Source organism: Passer montanus, unplaced genomic scaffold (genome assembly GCF_014805655.1).
Source record: "Passer montanus isolate IOZ18808 unplaced genomic scaffold, ASM1480565v1 scaffold21, whole genome shotgun sequence".
Taxonomy (NCBI): Eukaryota; Metazoa; Chordata; class Aves; order Passeriformes; family Passeridae; genus Passer; species Passer montanus.
Genome location: NW_024366703.1, coordinates 1,274,064 through 1,297,022, shown reverse-complemented (window position 1 = coordinate 1,297,022; position 22,959 = coordinate 1,274,064). Strand labels below are relative to the sequence as shown.

Sequence of the window (22,959 nt, the reverse complement as noted above, 5' to 3'; positions counted from 1 at the left end):
AAGGTTCTGAGCCTCAGGCAGGAGGTGAGCCCATGAGAAACTCCTCTGTCTGCTTGGAAAAACTTGTTATTTTGATCCTTGATTTCTTGCTTTGTTATAGGACTGACTGACATTTGAGGTATAGTGAAAGCAAGGAAGAGGAAGGTTTATGGAGTGGTCTGAGAAGGGAGTAATGCTTCAGTTTCGTTGTGGTTCTGTGATGTGGAGTTCCTGAGGTTTTAGGCTAGAACAGAGATAGTTGTCATGCTGAGCACCATAGCCAGAACGAAAGAAGATAAAGGGAAAGACTGAAACTCCTAAAGTGTGCCATTCCCTGGTGCCTGGGTTAGGTGTTTGCAACAACACTCCATGCGTGTCACTCATGTCTTTATAGAAAATATAAAAATCCTTCATGAGTTGTGCTGTCTTCTGTTAATATTTTATCATTTTTTCCCTCCAGTATTTTCCTTATCATGCTGTTCCTGGAAATGCCAGTCACATGAGCTTGGGAATGCTCCTCTCTCTAAAGATCAAAGTATAAGACCTTCTACTGAAACTAAAAACAAACATAAAGGGAAGTCTCTGATGTTCAATCAGGTGTCTGAATGTGCTTTATGCTGCAACAAACAAATGATTTGTCAGCTAAATGACACAAACTAAAACAGAAAGAAAGAAGCAAATGTAATTTCTTCCCTGTTTATGAATCACATATATTATAGACACTCCTGCCTCCTCTGTAGAACCTCTGCCATTCCTGAGATGCTCATCTAAGGCACTTCTTGATGTCTGTGCCTTTGGGACCACGTGAGCACAAATCACAGGAGAACCAGGCATTAGGACTTTGTTGCTATCATTACCTAACTGTTGATTTAGACTCTGAAAACACCTTTGGAGGCTTGAAGAGCTGGAACAGGACACAATTTAAGGGATCAAAATGAAGAACAGAAAAAATACACGGACAAAATATACACACTTTTTTTCTTTGCCAAATGACAATATTTTAAACTGTACTTGACATTTACAAGTTTTAAAAGCATGGTCCTCTATGTTTCCAAAACTCTGAATGATTTCACAAACATTTCTCAGGAAAAGATAACAGCAAGTGAAAGACTGAGAGATATCTCTATGGTTTCTTGCAAAGAATTACAATGCAAAGAACAAAATTCACAGTAATCTTCACAGAAGTGTCTTCCTGTCTTTGTATTTTATAGGTTTGAAATACAATATAGCCACATTTAAAATGTGTACCATGATGATTCCCTTAAATGCTCTCATTTTGCAGTTTTAAAGCATATACCTATCTGTATCCCCATTATGAAAAAAAAAAAAACAACCCAAACCAATCTAAACCTTTGACTTACCATTGTGGAAACCTTGGCTTCCAAAGAGCTCTAAGTTTCCTAAGAAAGCTGAAGTTCTTTATGTGGAATCAGAAAGCAAATATTTTAAACTGCCTTTATGTTGTGCAATCCAAGTTTAGGTGGAGGAAAAAAAGCCTGCTCAATGCAAATGCAGTTATTTTGTAATATCCAAAGAAATCTCTGACATTTTTCCAGCTGGCAATGAGAAAATGTTTGGCTTTGTAGAGCACCGACCTGGGTAAATTGCTGAATCCTGAACCTTGTATTCCTCAGAAGAATTATGATTTAAAAAAATGCCTTTCTGATGGAAAACAAATATTGATAGCTAAGCTGTAGACAGTATTATCCAGCTAGGTGCTTTTGTGGTGGGGCAGAAATGCATGCAAAATCCTGTCTGCTATCAGGGGGCTGGAAACATGCTGAGTAGTGCATTAGGTGTTAATAGCAGATGGAGCTTTTGCCAGATCTTTGCATCCTCACTGTCAGTGCTGTGGTGTGCACTGACAGGTAACCAAAGGTGCTTGGCCACTACCAGGATCAAAACCTCTTAACACTGAGACCTCAGCTGAAGCTGCATCCCATTAGAAGAACTCTCTTTCTCCTCCACCTAAATAAAAAATTCCCCTCAATTCAAAACCCTGCTGTTACTCCTGTGGAACTCTTCTTGCTTTGACCTGAATAATTATAGTAGATCATATGATCAGTTTTAAATGTGCACTTTCCCAAAAAGTGATAAACTTCAGAGTGCTAATCATGTACTCTGCTTTCTCTTGCTCCTACAACCTCTTTTCAGAAAACACTATCCACCTGTGGCCCTACCTACATTTAAAATACTTCACTGCAGATGCTGCCAAGCAATTTGAAACTTATTCCTGTGGGAGACTTACTATCTTCAGGAAATTTAGCCTATGATTGTAAGATTTAGGGACTGAAAAAATAAGCTGAATCATTTGGGACTTTTTTTTTTTAGAATAAATTAAATACACAGTTATATGCTTTTCAGTGATGGCAAGAAAAGTTGTAATTTTTGACCCAAACTAATTTGACCCAAATAATTCAGCAGGAGCAGAAGAAATTAAAGTATAACACAACAGAATTCCATTAGCTCCCTGGAGGAAATGCTAAAGCTGAAGTCTGCACAGGTTTGATAATTCTTAGTAGGACATAATGAAAAGTTCCTAAGCATTCAATTGTCCAACTAAACACCTGACTTTTGGGTTTTTTCTGATATAATCACTACATTTTAAAACTTCAATTTAATGACAGTCATGTTTTCATTGTAAAAATCAATAGATCTCCTTTCTCATCCTTTGCTTCTGGCATGGTAGATAACAGTGCTTTATCATCCAGCTCTTCCTCTTCTCCATGTTTACAGTGTGTTGAGTCAGCTTACAACTTTTCTCAGCTAAGTACAGCAGTTTTCATCTTCAGTTCTGTAGCACAAATTTATTTTCATTCATGCCACCCATTTCTGCATAGTTTCCAACCTGACAGTATCTCATTTCAAATCTGAATATAAAACAAGGTATAAAAGCATGTAAGTGTTGTGGGAACAACCTCAGACAGCATGAAGGACATAATGCCTTTCCTGTATATGTATCCAGTCTCCTCATTAGCTGTCTTAAGCACCATATTGTTCTAGATGGAAGACACTTGCTTTCCATCCCTAAATTCTTCTCAGAGGCACTGTTGTTAATACAAATTTTATGCTTTACAGAGTTGTTAAAAAGTCTTATTCCTCCAAAATCAAAAACAAAACCAAAAAAACTATCTAAAGCATGAACTAGGTGAGCACAGTTTATTTCACCATTAAGATGACCAGATTTATTTATTACTGACCAGACTTATTTATTACTGACCAGACTTATTTATTATTTGGCACATTAAGTATCATTTGCAAACTCTATCAGTGATGATTGTGTATCTTTCCCCAGATCTCTTGATATAAAACTTTCATACAAGTGTAGAGAAACTGTGGGTGGTGTGCACCCTCCTGTGTCTTGTACCACTGTGAAATCATTCCCATTCTTTCACCTGCCATGGTCAGGCTTTGCTATCACCAGGTCAACCTGGGCTGAACAGGAAATTTTGTGCCAGTTCTTTTGTGGCTTTTTGATAGAGACCTCAAAGCAAGACTGATTTTGCTTTCAAGGTGCTTGTCAGGCACAACACCTTATTCTTCTGCCCGTGATTTCTTGCCAAAGATGCTGGGGCCCTGCCAGCTGTGCTGCAGGCTGTCTGCTGTAGGCTGACACTTCTGGGTGCCTTTCTACATCCTGCCTGAGGATACACAGGATTTAAAAGAATTTAGTTCCTTCCTAAAGTCTTAGATCTGGCTACATCTCCAGTGAATTCCTCTTTTCAATACACTTTTTTTTTCAAGGATAATTGCTTCCATAGCACTGCACCAATTTCACCAGAGAATGCAGAGTTTACAAAAGTGGGAGGGTAGCACTACTACATCAGTCCTATGAGTTTCAAAGTTTTACAAAAAAAACTAAAGTAGAAAACAATGGGACTGTGATTCAGGACTTTTTTTGTATTTCTTCATTCTGATGCTGACTTGATGCATGTTTTTGGGTGACTCCCTTAAGTGTGTCAGAGATTTCAAGTTTCAGAGCTTATGACCTAGAGGAATTCAGAAGCCAGAGACAGCACAGGAGTCAAGTTTCCCTATTCCTGTAATAATGCCTATTCTCCAAGCCCATGATTTTACCATCAGACATTAACTTTCCAGATCAAAGAAGGATCAAACCACAAACCAATGAAGTCATGTGTCCAAGTCCAGGTTCATTTATAGGGTTATCTGTTGTGCTGTGGGTTTAGCTTTTCCCCCTTAATTTCCAGTTACCTGTACTAGATTTATCAGACTGGCTTTTTTTTTTACTGCTTGCACAGCTTATTGCAGTAAATAACTTGAATCAATATAGCAAGGTCTTTTTAGGTGACATAGGTAATCATAGTTGCTTATTTCTTAGGAGTTGTAATTAATCATTTATAGAAAACCTGATTTTGAATTTCCTGAAATGAAGAAATACACTAATAGGCAAGTAATGTGTTCTGTCATTACATTAACCAGCAATGAACACCAAGCAGAGGGGGAAGTTTCTCTGGAGATTTCAGACTCCTGTGCTGGTCCAGTGACAGCACATGTACTTACTTCTAGCTATAGATACTCCTTTCTACACTGTGCACCTGAGTCTGAGGCATCTTCAAGCCCTGACATCCCTTGTCACCTCCAAGACTTCTTGCAGCCTGCAGATAATGCAGGTGCTGGGACTATCTCTTGGAGAATGAGGAATTCTGAAATTGCAGGGCTTGAACAACCACATCTCTCTGCCTCTATACCAAGATATACAGCACTACTGAGCAGGAGAGCAAGGAGTGGCCAGAGAAATTAAGAACAATGCACAAATTGTATTGGGGTTCTTTCCCATGGAGTGCAGAAGCTTAACTTTTAATTGTAATTTGACTTTTTTAGTGTTTGCATCCTGTTCTAAGGTTATAAAAACATGTTTACTTTCTGTTAGCTATTGAGAAAGCTCGCTGTGGTATTCTCTTTACCTGGTAAATATTTGTGAGTTTAAACAAGTGCTAAGGCATGGCTTCATGGGTGCCAGAGACCTCAGCCCTGTACAGTCTTATATGTTCTGGTTCTTAATCTGCAGATTAGTCCCTGATGACATATGTGATTTTTGGCACATAATTTATGTCACATAATCATTTAGAGAGTTCTGAGGGGAACAGCAAGATCCCCTCAGTTTCTTGCTGCTTTTCTCAAAACTTTAAATTGAACCTGTCTAAATTTCTCTCTAAAAGGAATTTTAGGATGAAATGCTTTTTGTAACCCTGTCTGTAATGTTTAGGACAGGGTTACAAAAGAAACCTAGAAAGCAGATTTTTGTGGTGCCATTCATAGTCCTCTTGGCTCAGGCACTGGTGTATCACAAACAAACAGCTTCTTCTAGGAACCATTCAGGTTCCATGCAGCTGTCATGCTGAGTTTTTCATGGAAACTGATCTGCAAGACCCCCAGACCTGAAGCTGCCCAATGCTAAGACCCAACATTTTGCAGCATCAGTGCACAAAGAGCACACAGATCTCATGTTTTATAATGCACAAATTTCTGTGAAAGTAGAGCTTTGCATTATCAACAAAGGGGATTCACATGTCAGTGAATTTGGAAAGGAATTAAAGGCAAGCTTTTCGGGCTGATGGAATGTTGTGGAGGAAGAAACTACAACAAAATGCTAAAAGGCTTTGAGAATAAGTTTATATTTATGTTTATATTTATGTGAAACTAATCTAGGCTAGTATTTTTCTACTTGTCCTTTGTTAGTTCCTGTTTTATTATCAGTATATTAAAATGTTTTAAATTCTATTAGGTTTGAAGGTCTGAGCCAGTTCAGTAATGGTGTCTTGTCACAGAATCACAGAAAAATAGAGTTGAAAAGAGTATTATGATAATTTGCTTTTAGAAGTTTCTGTGTCCCTTACCTAGCAATGTATTTCCAGTATCTGAATGTAGCTATTAGATCAATAGATAAGAGCTTGGAGATCTTGCATGTTTTTTCTTATTTGAGAACCCAAATAAGATAATCAGTGCCCTGGTTCCTCATGAATGGTATCAATGTAGTCAAGTGCAATAAATAAATAAATTCCATGTGCTTAATATAAAGGGCTGGTTATGCCAATATTATTTAGTTACCACCTGGAAGAACAGGTTATTTTATTGTTATTTCCTTTCTCATGAATTCACTTGTAATAAAGACCATATGAAATACAGTGGTATCACAAGGCTTTTTAATCCATTGGAAAAAAAAAATAGCAAGAAAAGGGGAAGGTAGTGGGGTTGTTTAATTTCAAAAGGCCTAGGGATAACTGAATTCCAGTTTGGCGACTTGCACTGTGTATTTGTTCATGTTTGTGTCTTTCCTTCCAGCACATCCTGGAATTCTGGTACTGGTTTAATGAAACTCAGAGTTTTGAAAATAAGGAGATTTTACTTGGCTCAGGGTAAGCCTTGCACTTACATCAGTAAGAAAAACAGGCGGGAAGGGTCCGTTTTTCCTCGTAAGCCCAGCATCAGCAGGGCCGGGCGCAGCGCTCCAGCGCGCAGCGCTGCGCGGCACCGCCGCACCCTCCGGGGGCCCGAGCCGGCCCCGCGCCCCGCCGGCCTGGTGGCATGGGATGGAGGGGACACGGTGGGAGGGGACACGGCGGGATGGGAGGGACACGGTGGGAGGGGACACAGTGGGATGGGAGGGACACGGTGGGAGGGGACGGGAGGGGACAGGACGGGACGGACGCGGTGGCTCCGCCCAACCGCCCGCGCGCTCCTCCTGGCGCCCCCTGCCGGCCCCGCGGTGCGCGCGGGAGGGGCGGGTCACGTGAGGGCGCTCAGCTGACCGCGGGGAGCGGCGGCACCAACTCAGGGTGAGCGCCGGGGCCGGGCCGGGCCGGGCCGGGAGCGGCACTGGCACCGGCGGCGGCCCCGCTGCTCACTCTCCTTCTCCCGCAGATGAACGGGGACGTGGCGGAGCCGGCGCCGCTGTGGGAGCGGCCCTGGTCGCTGGACGAGATCCGTAAGAGCAGCCAGAGCTGGTCCTTGGCCTCGGACGCCGGGGTGAGCGGTGCGGCCGGAGCGGGCCGGAGGGGCTCTGGGGCCGTGTGCGGGGCCGCGCTGCCGCCGCTGGCCCGGGCCCGGCGGCTCTCTCCTTGCTTTAACCCTGCGGTCCGGGCAGGAAAACTGAAACGAGGGGCTGGCTCGAAAACGGAGGTGCAGAACGAAGTGGCTGAGACTTGGTCCTGTGTGTGTGCGTGGGAGTGGTCCAGTCTGATGTGCGTGTGTTTTGGTCCTCAGTTGAAGTGTGTGATCAGTTCTGCCTGTCTTGCAAACAGTGCCAAAAGGAAAAGGAGTTGGATGCTGACTATTGCTTTCCTTTGTTGTTGTCAACAGCTCCTGCATTTTCTACAAGAATTCTCACAGCAAACCATTTCCAGGACACACGAAATCAAAAAACAGGTGGACGGATTGATCAGTGAAACAAAAGCTACAGACTGCCGCCTTCATAATGTCTTCAATGACTTTCTTATGTTGTCCAACACACAGTTCATAGAGAATGTGAGTGTACAACATCAAGCTTGTACTCCAGACATTGTCATTGTCTCTTAATGTAGTGTGGAGAACTAACCGATTTATCTTTCTGGCAAGTCTGATGCTGATTTAGGGATGAAATTACTTTAATTGCGTCTTGTTGAAAGATATCCTAATTCCCTTGTGAGTGATGCACTAGCCAGTACTGGCAGTTTCCCTTTGCCTTTTCAGTGATACCTTCCGTTCCTTGCTAATACATGAGCAGGAGATCAGAGTTTTGGTTTCAGAACTATGCATGAGTTGGGAATTCTGGGATGTCTTGCTTTATCTTCACAAGTTGCAGAAATACAGCATTTGTCTGCACTTACTTGTCTAAATATGAGGCACGATACAGAATGCTGTAAATTTGCTAATGGTGTTATTTTACTCTAAAAGCATTTGGTATTAAAGTTGTTGGCCTGCAGGCAGCTGTTCCCTTCATGTGGTCATGAAGAGCATGTTTTCTGGTTAATGTTGCCACTTTATAGATATCTCTATTTTGAAAGATAAAGCTAGACTTGAAAGTCTGTTGCAACATTGTATCACTGGAAGTATGTGTTTAATTAAGATGGAGAGCTTTAATAGTATTTCACATTTTTGGAAGGTTTTTAGCACTGGGTTTTTTCAAGTGTTTTGTTTTGATCAGCATGATTTCAGGCCATATGTGTCTCATCATGGCATTCTTATTGGAAGGGTGGTGGCAGAGGAAAAGATGGAAAACTGGATTTATATTCTGGGGGTTTTTGATGGTAGTGACTTTTTTCAGTGCTGCAGTGTCTTTTCTGACCTAGCTTGGCTGTTCAGCATGATTCTGCTGAGAACAGTTTGCACCAAATGTTTTAAATCTCATGTGCTTACAGCTGTTTGTTCCCAGATTAAGGTGCACAGAAGTAGGTCTTCATTTCTGATTCTCATTTTAGTTAGTGAGAGATTTGTCTCTTCCCAGGGGATAACTGCACCTGTGTTTGAGATTTGGATTTAGGTTTAGAGGTTTTATGGAGATCTTTTATTTCCCTTTTTCTCCTTGTAGCTGTTTCTAGAAAAGAGTTCTGGATGTGAGGTATCATCAGAACAAACTGAAGGTTGAGGGTTGTTGTGAACCCTCTCTATGAATATGGAAGGAAAGCTACTAAATAACAGAAAACTAAAGGAAAGTAGACAGCCTCTAAGTAAACTATAGGTTTCACTCTGAAGGTGTCTAGAACAGCTTTATGTGGAGAAGGTTAATACAGTGCATTTTTTATCATGTTCAGGTTAGTCTGTTAGCAGGCTTGAATTACCTCAGTTGCACTGAGAGGCTGCCAGTGGTACCTTCAGTCCCAATGCATGAAGGTACATGACGTCATCCATGGCTTCCTTTTTTAATGTGTAATGAACTAATGTGTAGTTAATTACATATTAGCAGTGTACTTCGTGGTGGTACCCATGGTTTAGCCCCTGTAGTAGTACATTGTTCTTACATGAATTAATTTTGCTTGGCTTTTCAGAGAGTATATGATGAAGAAGTGGAAGAGCCTATTCCCAAAGCTGATGTTGGAGACAAAACAGAGCAGGTAGTTAACTTCGGCTGCCCTGAGTCCTGTCAGTATGTTTGCAGCCATTGTCTACCTTCTCATTTTCAAATTTGCTTTGCTTACATATACAGCTTACAAACCAAACTGCTTCCTTTCTCCTTGAAGTCTCTCTGTTGGATAGTGTATATCACTCAGTCATAAAGCTGACAGTGATACTGGAGCCTTCTACAGTGTGTGATCACCTGGTAGGGCCTCCTCAAGCTCATTACCATATCCAGCAGACAAGACTTATGCATTTATTTTTCAAGTGGTTATGCATGTTTTTTCAGCAAGAAGGCCTTGGGCAACTGTACTGGATTCCCAGGTAGTAAATTGGGGAAGCAGAATCTGACTGAAATAATTCCTAGGAATTCAGAGAACTTTAGATGTGTATATATGTATGTATGTATGTATATTACAATCTGGATGTTTTATACCATAAATGTCCCCATAATAGCTTAGGAGCACAAATAAAACAATATTGTGCTTGTGTGGATGTGTAGAAAATCTGTTTCTGGAGTGATGAAAATTACTTAAGTCAAGCAAAAGAAATCTGATTGTCCTTCTAGTGCACATAGTGAAAAAGCTTTCATTGTGCTGATTTGAAATTAACATTTTGTGTGTGTGTTGTGGTAAGATTGAGTCTTAAGTAAAATTCAGTGAGCATGTGTTTTTTTTCTCTTACTAAAGGAAAAGACACGGGAACAGAAAGAAGCTGATCTAATCCCTAAAATTCAAGAAGCAGTGAATTATGGATTGCAGGTTCTGGACAGTGCATTTGAACAGCTAGATATCAAAGCAGGGAACTCTGACTCAGAAGAGGAAGAAAGTAACGAAAGAGTGGAACTGATACTTGAGCCAAAGGTACAGGGACCTGTTCTTGCTGGGTTTGTTTTGCTTTCTTGGACTTGCTCTTTGCTTCTGTCAGCTGTATTACTGCCTTAGTGTAAAATTGATGTTACCTGAACCTGTTACCTAAAAAGAGGATTTGATGACTGCATCTGAAGTAGTGCTCTCTGCTGAGCTACTCCTTTTGTAACCTGCCTGTCTTGCAGTTAGGTTAGCATTAAGATATGGCATCTTAAAGTTAGTTGGTTTAATGGAATGAACTTCAAAGGGGAAGCCTCAGTTCTGTGTGGGAGTGGGACATATAAATTTTGTGCTTTTTAGGTATAAACCATATCTTTATGGGTTATTTTTACTGTCCCAGTAATTAAAAATCCAGGGTCCAGGTTTTGGGATAGGACTCATGCCTATAGGTCTTTGCAAGGATGTTCTTCTGTTAGATGGCATGTAGAAAACAAGTTGGGACTACACAAATAGAAGTAGCCACTTTGGTTGACAGTGTTGAGAGGAATAAACCTCAGCTAGCCCACCCAGTTGTATGTTGACTTGAAGCATATGTTTGGTGGGACTCTAAACAAGCTTGTGTCTTCCTTGAGTTAAAAGAAGGGATGTAAGACTTCTGTCTTTGTCAGCCATGTAGGGTTGTTCAAAGATGTCAGAAAGACCTGATGTTGTCTCTTTCCAGGATCTCTATATTGACAGACCTTTACCTTACTTGATTGGCTCTCAGCAGTTTATGGAACAGGATGATGTTGGCCTTGGAGATCTCTCTAGTGAAGGTATGCGCTGAAATGACCTTAAATTTCTATGCAAGTAATTAGTTCCTAATCCAAGATTTTTTACTATTTTAAATCACTGCTTCGGTTATCCCTTGTGCTGTTCTTTCATGGTTAGATGCAGGCTGTAATTAGCTGAGGAAAAAAATGTTCATCATGCTGTAACAACCATGTTTCCATTATACAAAGCAGTAACTTCTCAGTTACTTGTGCTTTGTGTCTTAGAAATGCAAAGTGTTAATATTTCATCAGCTTTCAAAGCTCTCTCAAGCCACTTTCTACCCACCTGAATTTTAGTTTCCTTCACAGAGTCTTTAGGTGGCTTAAATGGTGACTACATTGTTCTGTGTCTGATGTTAACTTTTTTGTTTCCATTTACATTAGAAGGATCAGTAGATAGTGATCGTGGAAGTGTAATTGACAGTGAAGAGAAGGATGAGGAGGTAAGTGGCAAGCACCAGCATTCCTTGCATGTGAGGCCATTAACTATCTTGCTTTTTGATGTTGGCTCTCAAGATAATACTGCACGATGCTTTTTCCCTGTGTTGGTTGTGATAAATATACTTTGATATTGTTCTTACACAGTGGTTTCCTCTGCAGCTTTCCAGAGGAACATTTATGGGGTATTGACTCTAGCTGTTATTAAAGTAGAACACTTGAAACTGAAGTGTTTTATTCCACTCTAATTTAATTTTTTGAAGCAAATGAGATTCTTATCAAGAATTGCATTTATAGGAGCACAAATCTGTTGTAAATTACAGTTACAAAGAATGGGATGGAGACTGACAGGAACAAGTTTAAAGCTTTAAGTAATGCATCTCCAGGCTTAGCCTCATAAATTTGCTGCACTGGAATATCAGTTTCTGATATGTTTTCCCCACTTTGACTGGGATGTCCCTGCTTTGTAACTGTGCTATGGTAGCAATCCCTTTCTCCTGAGGTGTTTGCTTTTGGTGTCTTGGCTCACTTAACGTGAAATCCCTTTTGAGTTAGTTGAATATCAGTTTCTGATATGTTTTCCCCACTTTGGCTGGGATGTCCCTGCTTTGTAACTGTGCTATGGTAGCAGTCCCTTTCTCCTGAGGTGTTTGCTTGTGTCTTGGCTCACTTAAAGTGAAATCCCTTTTGAGTTAGTTGGATGCAGTCACAATGGAGCCTGCTCTTTGCTGAATTAGTGACTTTATAGTGAGCTCCTGTCATGCAGATGGTCAGCAGTGGAGGAGCAATTTCTTGGTCAGATCATGGTGAGGAGATCTGAATGTCCAAACTTGAGCAAGTTCAGAGTTTCTGAGCCCTATCCCTTAACCACTGGATGAAGTAATGTGTGATACTTGTCTCTGTCTCTTATGTTACAGGAATCAGAAGATGAATTTGGAAACCCTAGTGAAGACGACCAAAAGACGGTACGGTTAAACACTCTGGTACATACCTGAAAGAATTCACATTTGTGACACAGTGAGCATGCATGAAGGAGGAGATGAGAGCTCTAGACAGCTGATTATTAGCAACTTTGAGGCCTGATTTTTATAAGTTTTTATGGGAAGGTCCTGGCAGATGGTGGCACCATGTTCTGAAAATGAACCTGAGTTGGGCTTAAAGACATGCTTGCAAGCTGTCATTAGTTACAGAGCCTGTGTGGGATGGAATTGCCTGATACGTGTTTTCCTCAGGAATAATTTGGGAGACATGAGAGTTCAAAGAATCTACCCCAGAAAAACTAGGCTTCTGTGGGTTTACTTGGTTTATAATTAAAAATCTAATCTTGCTGTGCAGGAGACAAGGAACAATACAGTTTGAGTATTACTTGGAATCAAAGATGTGAACAGTATTAGACATTTGAACAGTATGTCCATTTGGATAATGAACGAGAAGGGAAGAGAAATGCTAAGATGTAAAAATTCAAGCCTGACTTTGGTAGTAGGTTTTAGAAGAAGGACTCCTACCATATTTAGACGTGCCACTGCAACAGATTTTTAGGTGGAGATCCTCAGTCTGGCATGATATATTGCCAAAAGAGCAACATGCAAAAAAGCAATCCTTATTTAATCTTCTTATTCATAAAACAGTGTTTACGTGCCACTGCAACAGATTTTTAGGTGGAGATCCTCAGTCTGGCATGATATATTGCCAAAAGAGCAACATGCAAAAAGCAATCCTTATTTAATCTACTTATTAATAAAACAGTGTTGCAAAAACACTCAGATGTTACTTTAAGCTGACCTTCATAGGGTAGCTTTGTATGCCTGATATATTTTAAGATGAGCAAGTATCTTTGGGTTGTTGGTGATTTAGTTCAGTTCTGGGCGCTTGTTTGTGCCAGCCCCCAGCTCTCATCCAGTTCACTTCATCTTTTTCACTCTCTTATTGATGTGGCTGAAACCAGGATGTGAGAATGTACCGTCTCTCATTCTGCTGTGCACCCTAAGGACAGAGCAAAATGATACAATTTTTTACTAGTTGATCAAGGAACAGTAAGGAACACTTAACACAGTGTTCCTGTGTAAAGACTAAATTCCAGGTCTTTACTTTGTGTATGGTAGTAGTACACACTTTGTAAGGGGAGCCTTTGTGTCCTCAGTTGCAGCATTCAGTAACAGGGCACAGGGTTGGGGTGTGCTAGAGAATGCAGCAACTCACTTGGAGCTAAAAGCACTCCTTCTTTACCTTTCAAAAGCTGTGAAATACTCCAAATTGGCTGTAAGTTCTCATCCTTTCTGTAAGTTTTATTTGAATATTTTATCTAAACAGATGTAATTTTGTGCTTGTTTTGTAAGTGAATATGATATTAATTGTTTTTTAGAGGATACCCCAGATGAGTGATGAAGATGATGATGATGGCTGTGATCTCTTTGACTCTGAAAAAGAGGAGGACGAAGATGGAGACTTAGATGAAAGCACAAAGCCTGTGAGTAATTGCTGCCTTCCTGGAGTGGGAGATCTAACTTCCTATATGAAAAATCTGTCATTAGAGGGATTATAATGGTAGCTCTCAAGTACCTGGAATGGAATCCTGTAGGAAGTGCCTCCAAAAATCCTGAGTAGTCTTTTGACATGATTGTTCAGGTGTTACCCCTTTAAACTCAGGGATTCTCGCACCTTAAGAAAGTATCAAAGCTGTCTTTCAAGAATATTAAGAAATGGATTGTTGTAAAGTAAAAGCCTTTTGTGTGGTAAAAGTGAGGTAAAAGCCTTTTGTTTCTTTTGCTTACAAAGACATTAAAAACTGTGTTCATCAGAACTAGAAATTCTGAGGAATATTTTTATTCTTGATGTATGCCTAATCTCTGCTTTCTTAATAGAAAGCTGTATTGCTTCTTCTGAGGGCTTCAAGCAAAGTCTAGACAAGACACTGTACAAGTGAGGCTATAGAATACAGTATTTATAATTGTAATTGCATCAAGTTGCTAACTGGATCTGCTGTTATTTGTCCCTGCTGCTCAGAAAAAGAAGAGGCCAACATCATTTGCAGATGAGCTGGCAGCCCGAATCAAAGGAGAAGTGCCAGTCAGACAGGATGAAGAGTGTTCATGTGAGTTACCCCCCAAGTTTTGAAAAGTGTTTGTGCAGTAATGGGAGATTTGTGAAAGTGTGGGACAGGAGATTGTGGGTAGCAATACATGAAGTTACACAGGTCTCTTATTTGAACATGTATTAGGTAAAAGCATGACCAGAGGAATTGCAGACACTGTTTTGTGCTCTGAGTAATTCTTTGTCCATAACTCAGAGGACTGAATTGGAATTCACTGAGAGTTATAGTAGGAAACACATTGCTGTCAGGTGAGACAGGTCACTCAAAACACACAATATTGGAATTGTTTACTTTCCAATCTGATTCTCCCTCTGCGTGTTTGACCACATGTGCTTTTTCCTGTTTCAAGTAAGTTTGTGGAAGCCACTGGTCACTGTGGTTTTTCTGTGAGCTCTGCAGTAGGAAACACCTCAAGTTGATTGGTGGTTTCATGTGGTGGGAGTTGTTCGTTTTTTTTGTGGCTTAACTACTGTGTTTTGAGGAAGTTTTCCTTGCTACTGTCACTAATGATATTTTAGGCTATATAATGCATTTACTTTTGTGTTGGTTTCAAAGGCAGAAACATCTCAAGTATTTAGTCTTGCAGCAAAGCAGCAGTTGAAAATAGCTAGCTAAAGTTGAGTTGGCAAGTGCTTGTGAGGCTGCTGTTGGCCTGTAATATTGAGAAGATGAACAGACAAGAGCTGTGTGTGCATTCTTGCACAGTTCAAACTAGGTCTGTTGATATCAAGAGTATAAAACCTACCAACTTAACCTGTTCAGTTAGAGGGAAATCTTCCAGTCATTGAAGTAACCTTGTAAGGCCAGAGGAGATAAAACTCTGGCTTCACCTTTGGTAGCTGAATGAAGGCAATAATAAATCTGGAGCCGTTTGAGATGCTCTGAGGTTCCGCAAAGGTGCGGAACCTGTGCAAAGCTGTGTTGCTTTCTGACACCTCAGGTGACACTGGTCTGCATGTAGACAATTGTGTTGAATCCCTAGTACCTGACAAAATTATTCTATTAAAATTTGAAGTACTAGTTTTAGAAACTGTATTTCATAGAATTGATTCATCAGGCTGATTCATATGAGAGCACAGAGGTCAGCTTGGTTTGTTATTTTTTTAGATTCTTTTTATGCCATAGATTGATCTCAGACTGTACAAAAAGGTGGACTAGTTTTTCATTGAAACTTTCTTCTTAAAGCTCTGTCATCAGAGACCAAAACAAGGAAAACCCCAAAAGAGAAGAAGGAAGTTAGAGTTCCATCGGATGGTAGGATATTCTCTTCCCTTGCTTTTGAATTTTGGGCTGGATTGTAAGATAACATTTCAGAAGTCATGGCTTTTGCTATAGAAGCTGGGTGGGATATCAGTGAGCATCCTTCAAGGTGAATATGTAAACAAATCTAGGTTGTGATGTGCATGTAAACAAGGCTGGAAACAATGAGAGTTCTTCCTTTAATGTGGCCTTCTGCAGCACCGCACAACCCAGTCTGTCTTCAGCAGCTTCTGTCTGTGTCATGTTTATGAGAGCAGGTGGAACCAAAGCAGTTTTTATTTTGGCTGTCTCTAATTCTCTTTCCTGAAACTTGATCAGTCTTACCAAAGCTCATGTCTCTTGTACTTTCTAGATGAAGATGATGACATCTTCAAGCCTCCTAAACTGACTGATGAGGACTTCACGCCATTTGGTTCAAGGGGTGGCCTCTTCAGTGGTGGAACAGGCCTCTTTGATGATGAAGAGGTGAGAATGCTGCAGACAGTAGAAATTGAGTATTTCCCCCTTTTAAAAACAAAACAAAGGATCCCTGAAAATCCCCACCTGTGGAAGACAGAGAGGACAAACAGCATTTTGTTGCTCTGTAATATTGTGGAGTAGCATAGCTTTCCAGTGGGGAAGAGCTACACAAGTGACATATTTATGTTCCCCTTGGTACAATGTCCTCTCTTCTGCAGTACTGCTGCTCAGAGATGCAAGTGTGGTTCAAGCTCTATGTATTGTTGGAGATTGGTACAGGTCACTGCGACCTGAACATAGGAACAACAGTGGGAGTGTTCTGCAATGTTTTTGAGCTGTAATGTATTTCCCTGCACATATGTTTTATCCACATGAAGTTCAGGAGTATTTTTATGCTTGCCCTGACCAGAATTTTTCCCACAAACCTTACTGTATAAACTTCAGTAGGAAAGCTTAGATGGGTATAATCAGGACCTAACCATCTGTAGATTAATTAGTGTAAGTCCTTGAAGATGTGCAAATAAAAGGTCATTCCTTCTCTTCAGCAAACAGACTAGTGATCAGTAAAATTAAATTTTAGAAGAGTGCTGCTTTTCTGAATGTATGCACTCAAGTTAACACTTGAGTACCTATTTTTTAGTCTGTATTTGCAGACATCCTTTTGAGAAGGGAGTGGTAATTACTTCCTCTGTCTTGGCTTAGAAGTGAACATTCAATATGGAAAAATCAGCATCTGTAATTTCCTACAAAAACAAATTCACCACTTCCCCCCCTTTGCATTTTTGTCTCTGAGCAGAGTGATCTTTTTGCTGAAGCACCCAAAGGGGAAGAATCAAAAGAGAGAGAGGAGAGAGTCCCAGTAAGTGAAGGTAAGAACCAACAGTTGCCTCCTGTAGTCCTGTCCATGCTGTGATTTATTACTGCTAGCAGCTAGGCTGTTTGTTCCCAAACTAGAGAGCCTGGTGTAGCAATGACAGAGCAAGTCTCTTCTCCTCACCAGTCTCAATAGAGAACAGCTATGTTGAATTTTATGTGTGTTTGTTTGCTATGATGTGTTACACACACTCTCCTAGAGTTGAAAGGATATCCTTAATGCTGTTGGCAGAGCTCTCTGTGTGTGCTGGGTTCCTGCTTCTCAAGTGTACTTTGTACTTGTGGCTTTGAGGAAAGGAGAGATTTCTTCTTACAGGTTAATTCTCATGAGTTTTCCACTAGATGCTTATCAAGATCCTTAAGGACTCTGACCCTTAAGGACTCTGCAATACAGAATTGTATTGCAGAGCTTTTACTGAAGCACTGTATTTGATGAATTGTCAGATATGTGTTGGGAGACAAAGCCATTTTGTTTTGAATGTATTGTATTGAAGTGGTTTTGAGTGTGTGAGTGTGAACTGTTGCTGTATGTAAACTTGTAATGTGTTTATAAGCTTCAGTGTAGTAGAGCTGTTCTGTGGAGTTTAAATGGAAAAAAAAAATAGACTGTTACATATATTTGCAAAAGCCCAGAAGTTCAAGGAGAATGTGTAAAGAGTTCTGAGCTGTTAAGAAATAAAAAACAGCTCAGACTTCTTGGATTCCTCTTTCTGTAGTAAAGTTCTGAAGGCTTTGACAGCATAAAATAAGTGCATCCATTTGTATTGTACTTCCTATGATTTCAGCATCCTCTACAAAGTCCTTAAAGAAAGTTCCTGCAGGTGCAGTATTTCTGTTTCCAGGTATGATTTATTCAATAGCCAATTGCTTCATGCACAAAATGCTCTTTTCTTTAAAACCTACTGCTGAGGTTTTAAAGAAAAAACTATCCAAATACAGCAGCACTGCATTGCTTGATCATATGCTTAATGATAAATACAGATGCTTCTACCATGCTAAGCCTAAATCGCAGCATGTTTTATGGATAATCAAAGATTCTGGAGGAGCTCTGAAGGTAGGTGTCACTAATGGCAGATATTAGCAACTGTCAGCTTCAAGTGTTGTGCTCTGAACTTTTAAGAATGTGTGTCACTTCAACTGATATTATGCAGCTTAATTCTGCTGTGCATGCAGTCACAGCTTCCACCTGTAGCCTGAGAAGGAACTGCATTTTGTTCTTTCACATTTTATCATATTGTCTTGGGTTAGCAGAAGAACAGTTTAAACATCAAGTTCCTGTGTTAAGACCAGTCTTGTTTTTCTGGTTTTGATTAGGAGGATCTGCATACATGGGGAAGAATCAGATCTATAACTTGGAGCTAAAAATAAAGAACTATACTAAGATCTCTGTTTCTTATCAGAATCCAAGCTGATCAATGAAAAGAAACATGTCACCAGTTGTTTTTTAATTTACTGGCAGAGATAGCTGTCAGTGTGCAGGCTCTTCACTTGATTGAGGTACCTGAATTTTAAGTTTTGGCCTTTCTTAAAGGTCTATTTTAAGACTGGCTTCAGTTAACTGTGACCTCAGTCAGCATAATTTTTAGAGTAGGAAGTACATAAATACAGACTTTTAACTCCAGGGTCAAAGATGTATATCAACAATGGGACTTCTACGTAATTGTAAAACTCAGTAGCAGAGTTCAAAATAGCAGATTGATGTGTGGGATTTTTTTATCCTTCCTTCTTGGAGGTACTGTTGTGTAAGCGGTGAGTTTATTCATTAGTTGGTCCCTCCCAATAACTTGTAGACAGACTGAAGTCACCAGAGAAAAGCAAAGATTGAGGCTCCTTTGATATTCCAGTGAACAGTTTGTTTAGGAACTCAGTAATCTTTAATGAATAACCAAATTTTGTGGCTGTATTCCTGTCAATCCTAAGGAACTTTATAATTGCATAATTAATAAGAACCTGCTGCTGATCAAAATTTATGCAGTCTGCTGACTTAACCAAATAGCAGTTGTTCTCCTTTCTGCTGAACTTTCATTCAAGTATCTCCCCACCTCTGTCTCATTTTCAAGCATCTACACATGCAAAGCCAAAAGACAGGCTGAGGCCATTGGCAGTGTCTGCAGATGGTCGTGATCTCAGCACTGAGGCTGGGCATTCCACACAGGGGCAGAAGGAGCAGTTGCTCTGGCTGGCTCTGATCAATCACTGCCACAGCTGCTGTGTGCCGGGATCTCGCGGCCAAAGCCAGCCTCGTACTGCAGGGCAGCCCAGCCTCCTGGGGACAACTCAGTCACCTGTCCTTCCCTCTCGCCAAGCACATCACCAAGCTATTGGGCCACAGTGCTGTGGTGTGCTTGTTAGTAGAGTAGGATTCTGGTTTGAGAAGTCCCCAGGGGCAGCAGTGTGGGACTGCTGAGTCTTCTATCTTCAGCACAGAGGCTGGCTGCTGTTCCTAGGGAAGATGAGCAGGTTTGAGGAAGAAGTGGCTGCAGTGAGAGTGAGGGGCTGTGTGTGACTTGGCTTTATCAGAATGTGTCTAGCTAATGCTTTTGATGTGGCACTGTTGCAGGAGCACCTTAAAATTTGCTGAGATGGAAACTATACCTGATGTCACTTACTATGGCAATTCAACTTTTTGGTAACTCTGGCAATATTATTTTGATTTTTATTCTGCCCCCATCTGACCTGCAGGAGGAAGTGATGTGTTTAGTTCCACTGTAATTGGGGAAAAAGACAAGAAATCTGCAGCACGGAGCACAGAAAAAACTCCTAAACAACCTGGGAAAGTTGTTCTGTTTGATAATGATGATGATGATGATGACTTCTTTGTGGAAGCAACTAAAAAGCCTCCAGATCCAGGTACCTCTAAAACACTTGCGGTGAAAGATTAAACACTGCAGGTCATCAAAATTCAAACTGGTAGGAACCAGTGGGTTATAAAATTCAAACCTTCATCACTTCTGCTTGGGTTTTGGGATGTTGTGGTTTTGGTTGATTTTTGGTGTTCTGTTGTAGAGGGGATTTTTGTCATTGGTAATTCTTTTCATCAGAGTGACATGGGGCTGGTTTGTTTGTACATGCTCTCCCCTGACTTCTCTCTAAGGATGCTCCCTCTACCACTAGAGCAATATCTGGACTTGAGTCAGGGAATTGGTACAGGCTTTATTCACACAGCCTTGAATCTTTGTGCCCAGCATTCCCTATTAGTAGGGTCTAGGCCTGTGCTAAGCCAATACAAAACACTGCCAATACAAAACACTGGCTCAGCTGCTTCACTGCATATTCTGTCACCAGTACTTTCAGGTAAGTGGTGTTTCACTTTGGGGGCTTGACTGGATTTTTCTCTCACAGACTCCTAATGTTGGTCGTCATTAAACAGTATGGTATCTTTTGAGATTCTTATCTTCTCCTGTTCTGTATTCCTCATTCCCTGTTGATTTTGTCTCTCTATGCAGTCAAGTCCACAGCTGACCTGTTTGATGATGATGAAGAAGGTGATTTATTCCAGGAGAAACCTGCCATGCCATCTGTGGTTGCTGGCACAACTAAAGAAACACAAAGCCGTAGGGAGGCAATTGTGGAAAAAAAGGTAATGGCATATAAATGGATTGTTTGGCTGAGGTTTTAGGAAGAGTTTCTAGTGCAGTTGAAGCAGTCTCTCTTTATATAACACTATGAAAGTGATATATTTATGAAATAGGTCTAGGTTCATAGGGTCTTCCATAATGTAGTGCTTCAGTGGTCCTTAAATGCCTTTTGCCTTTTAAACTTGGGGTTTATTTGAGATTTTTATTTGTTGGGCCATGATTGAAAGAATCTTATTAAGGCAGGATTGAAATGAGAGCAAAATGAAAAGCCTTTGATAATAAAAAATGTTTATGAATTTCATGGCTGAAATGAAACCAGCCTGAGTTGCAAACCTTTGGTGTCACAGTTCTGTGCTGCAGAAACTGTCTGCTTTTCCACCAGCCACTGACAGCAACTTAGCTGGTAACCTATAGCTTGTGTTTATTCTGGGAGAGGAGATTTAGAGGAGACCTAAGCATTTACAAAACTTGGGGTGTTTAGTTTTTTCAGCTGGAAACTCCTCTAAGTTGTAGAAAGCTCTGAACATGATACTGAGCACATGCATATTTACGTGAGAGAGTTAGGAGAACCTCCTAATGCCCACTCCACTTTCAGAACAGTACCTTCAGGAAAGTAGTAATGCTCTTTGTTTCTGTAGTAGATACTGTATATACTCATTGTATACATTTCATCCAATGAGTATTTGAACATAATTAGCTGCAGTGACTCTTCTCCCCTCTGGACTGAGGGGTACGGTGCTGGGGATATCTAATGCAAATTGCTGTAGCACCTTCTCCATATTGTCCTATGAGAAGCACCTGAGCACAGGGGCCAAAGCCAGCTTCTATTTCTGCTGCAGTGCAAGAGAATCCATGCTCAGTGAAGCAGGAGCAGTGAGAGGGATCTCACAGCACTGGGCTTTCCTAGGGAAGAGGATGATGCCTGATTCAGCAGCACCCCTCCTGCTCAGTCAGGAAGAGAGGGCTGTTTTATATTCCCAGCTTTATGACAGTAGTGCTTGGGTCTGGGATCATTCTAAGTTTAATGGCAATATAGCTGGTGGCAGGCTGAGGCTGTGCTGTGATAATACAGGAAATGATGGCTGGCACAAACTGCCTTTGTCCTTTATGAAACACAGCTCGTTAAAAGAAACATTTTCCATTAGCTTCCGAGGGCTGGCGCGAGTTGCTGCATACATTCTTCTGCTGAGAAGGATGGTGTGGCAGAGAGGAGGCCTGTGGTAAGACCTTGAGGTCACCTGTGCATAGCACATGAGTTTTGGACTTCAGCCCATGGGAGACAAGCTTGGGTTCTGTCCCTTCAGCTGCTGGGATTTTGCCATCAGCTTGCCTCTTAGCAGGGATCTGGGGATCTGTCATGGTTTAGGAAAGGTACTTCCCAGTTTAGTGCCCCCACTGCAACCACTCCTCTCTCCCTGAGGAGGGCTAAAGAGGGGAATTCGAGGCACAAAAGGTCAAGATCAGGGGTTGAGATATAAAACCAATTTACTTGAAACAGCAAAGAGATAAGAAAGCAAACAGCAACAGCAGTAATACTGATGACAGAAGGTACAAAAAAGAGGCAAATGATCCCTCTGCCTCTGCCACACTGAGCTGCTTCAAAGAGAGTGCTTCTCTCGGGAAGAGACTCCCTTTCCCCCCTGTCCCCAGCAATGACATGAGGTGGTATAAAAGAACTTCTGAGTCCTGGCCACTCCCCCTCCTGGCTACTGCAGAAAGATGTGTCATAGATGTGTCAGCCCTTACTGAATCTAAATGGGTGCTGATGCAGTCTTTTTTTGTCCTAAAGAGTCAACCGTCTTCAGGTGAGGACTTCAAGCCTTTGTCTGAAACACCTCCAAGAAAACAGAGGGGCCTTTTCTCTGATGAGGAGGATGCTGAAGTGAGTATTACTTTGAGGAATTCCTACAGAATTGTAGGGATCCGTTGGGATCTCGGTCATACTGACTTCAGTCCATTTGTATCTGGGGACTCCTAGTGCATTTTGTAGGATTGGGAAATCTGACATACATGCACGTACTCTCAGCTGTTCTGAAAGTTCCTTCTTGCTCCAAGAGTGAAAGCTGATTGTTTTCCCTGTCTTCAGAGGGTTAAACATTAGTGGTACACACAGGCATAAATTAAAAGCCTGAAGACAGGAAGGAGCAGCAAATTAAGAGTAAGAATCATTAAAGACTGCGTATGTTTCATTTTGGCTTTCAGCTAGCAATTAACCTGCAAAGATGAGGAAAATCCCTGTGCAGTTGGAAGTGATTGGTACATCAGATAAGGCATCCACTACTTCACAGACATTCTAAACATCTTTTTTCATAACGAAAAACATGAATGTCCCCTTTAGAGTTCTTAAACATATGGCCTTGCTTTGCAAAGTGACATTTCTTTGGTTTGCACAGGATTTGTTTTCATCAAGTAAACCTGTGAAGTCCAAAGCTACATCTCTCCCCGCCAGCAAGTCCATGACAAAAGCTCCGCTTTCCTTGTTTGATGATGATGAAGAGGTAAGTACCACTTCCTGATACTGCCTGTGTGGGGGAAGCCACCTGCACAGGCTGTTGCAAATGCAGCAGGAAATATTCAGAAATTTACAACACTGGGCTTGCAAATGGAGC

The 22,959-nt window shown here is 41.0% G+C and overlaps 1 protein-coding gene across 6 annotated transcripts in view; it reads left to right on the top strand.

Moving 5' to 3' along the window:
- The first annotated feature begins 6,728 nt into the window (after positions 1-6,728).
- The window catches only part of LOC120502011 (WASH complex subunit 2A-like), a 33,948-nt gene continuing 17,717 nt past the window's right edge, over positions 6,729-22,959 (top strand). For 3 of the 6 annotated variants that reach the window (XM_039708999.1, XM_039709001.1, XM_039708997.1), the window contains exons 1-17: positions 6,788-6,966; positions 7,300-7,464; positions 8,964-9,029; positions 9,720-9,893; positions 10,561-10,654; positions 11,036-11,094; positions 12,007-12,054; positions 13,452-13,556; positions 14,093-14,180; positions 15,366-15,434; positions 15,793-15,905; positions 16,696-16,768; positions 17,558-17,614; positions 19,455-19,622; positions 20,219-20,352; positions 22,140-22,232; positions 22,744-22,848. In XM_039708999.1, the coding sequence (XP_039564933.1) occupies positions 6,862-6,966; positions 7,300-7,464; positions 8,964-9,029; positions 9,720-9,893; positions 10,561-10,654; positions 11,036-11,094; positions 12,007-12,054; positions 13,452-13,556; positions 14,093-14,180; positions 15,366-15,434; positions 15,793-15,905; positions 16,696-16,768; positions 17,558-17,614; positions 19,455-19,622; positions 20,219-20,352; positions 22,140-22,232; positions 22,744-22,848 (1,716 nt within the window). In that variant the 5' untranslated portion in view covers positions 6,788-6,861. The other 3 variants (XM_039708998.1, XM_039709002.1, XM_039709000.1) reach the window with 3 other exon arrangements.